Genomic DNA, 1,925 nt, shown 5'->3' on the forward strand with positions numbered 1-1,925 from the left:
CTCCGCGGCACGCAAAAGTACGCGACTAAGGAGTTCAACTCGGCGACGATGGGCAAGATGAAGGTCGGTGCGTTCGGCGTCATGTACGACATGCAGGATACGTCCAAGGGCATGTACTGGACCGACCCGTTTGCGGCGTCCAAGGAAGCTGTCAAGTACCTCCGCGAGGTCGAGAAGGTCGACATGGTCATTGCGCTCACGCACCAGTTTCTGGACGACGACAACCGCTTCTCGCAGCAGGTCAAGGGCATCGATATGATCTACGGCGGCCACGACCACGCGGCGATGCTCCAGTCCAACTTTGGCACGACGTACCTCAAGTCGGACCTCAACTTTCGCAGCATTTGGATCTCGGACATCAAGTACTATGGCCCGGGCCGCGACACCAGTAACAAGGCGACGACGCCGTTCACCAAGATGAGCCACAAGAACCTCCAGATCACGAGCGGCATGCCGGTCGATCCCGATTTCGAGGCCATCATCAAGACGTACGACGACAAGATCAGTGGCCTCTTCAAGCGCAAGGTCGGCTCGCTCTGCGCCGAAACGGACCTGCGCAAGAACCTCGTGCGGTTCAGCGAAGCGCCGATCGGCAACTTTTTCGCCGACGCGTTCCAGGTCTACTACACCAAGGCGACGGTCGATGCTGCGGTCATGAACGGCGGTGGTATCCGCACCGACAAGCTCTGGCCCGCGGCCGACCTCTCGCTCGGCGACCTCATCTCGTGGTCGCCGTTCGGTGACTCGATCGTCGTCATCAGCACGGACGGCGCGAGCTTCAAGAAGTTTATGAGCTTCAAGATGATCGACTCGTGCAAACCCGGGATGTTGGCCGAGAACGGCCACTACTTCCACATGGCCGGCATGACGTGGACGTTCACGTGCAGCGGCGCGGCTGCGGGCGCGATCACGAGCCTCAAGTGGGACGGCAAGTCGCGCACGGGCGACGTCAAGGACGACGACAAGCTCAACCTCGCGCTCTCGACGTACATGAAGGGTCTCTTTGACCAGGCGGGCGGCAAGGCCAAGTGGATCGTTGACCCGAACGAGGCGACGCGCATCGAAGCCATCTTGGAAGCGTTCATCAAGAAGAACAACGACAGCGTCTGCCCCAAGCTCGAGGGCCGCAACAAGGTCGTCCCGCCCTCGTAAATACCTAGTCCTTTACTCTAGTAGACGATTTTCTTCGTTTTCAAAACAGTGTTTGCTCGCGTGCGATGCAGCGTTTGAGATGATCAGTACCGGATTGCTGTTGGGCCTGTTCGGCTCCGAGTGGGTAGCAGACTATGCTGCATTAAGGGGGCACGAATCATCCCAAAAGGAAATATTTCTGACAAGGTCAAGACGGCAAGAACCGAACAGCAAGACATTCCTTATACTGTTGAAGCATAGTCTCGACACGTAGATAGTGTTAGCCAGCGTCTCTCCAGCGTAGAACAGTAGAACAGTACCGGTAGCTAGAGCCGTCATATCTAGAACGATAGCCTAGCCAACGGAGCCAGTCGGCTCCTCACTTGCCCATTAACCACTAATCTACCTCATCCTCTTCGGGTAAGTCGGGCCCCTTCCTCACCGCGGGGTTCCGCCCCTTTTCAACACATACGTCCGTCGTACTAGCTCGCCTTCGAGCAGGTAGTATTACCTTGGTCTCCTTGGCCTTCAAAATATGAACGTGCTTCGCGTTATCTTCGTTGTATGTAGAGACTAGCAAGCTCTTCCTTCTTCGTCATGCGCTCACTGGGTCGTGCGCAGGCGGCGACGCGGGGTGCGTCTTGTTCTTCTGTAGTCACCCGAGCGCGCTTGGTGAGGCCCATGACGACAAGCTCCGTAATTTTCTTCCAGGCTTCGCGATCGACGGCAAAGCTACGCAGCTTGAGAGACGCCGGCGACTGAGGCGGCGTCAACGACTGGAGGTCGCGGTGCAA

General features: G+C 57.4%; 1 protein-coding gene across 1 annotated transcript; it reads left to right on the plus strand.

Annotated features, from left to right (window-relative positions):
- Window positions 1-48: 48 nt before the first annotated feature.
- On the plus strand, window positions 49-1,152 carry SPRG_16842 (hypothetical protein; the record flags this gene model as incomplete). The annotated part of the gene is made up of 1 exon (XM_012356267.1): window positions 49-1,152. One exon carries the CDS (start codon window positions 49-51, stop codon window positions 1,150-1,152), a length of 1,104 nt encoding a protein of 367 aa, XP_012211657.1.
- Between the last annotated feature and the right edge of the window lie 773 nt (window positions 1,153-1,925).

Source organism: Saprolegnia parasitica, assembly GCF_000151545.1.
Source record: "Saprolegnia parasitica CBS 223.65 unplaced genomic scaffold supercont2.417, whole genome shotgun sequence".
Taxonomy (NCBI): Eukaryota; Oomycota; class Saprolegniomycetes; order Saprolegniales; family Saprolegniaceae; genus Saprolegnia; species Saprolegnia parasitica.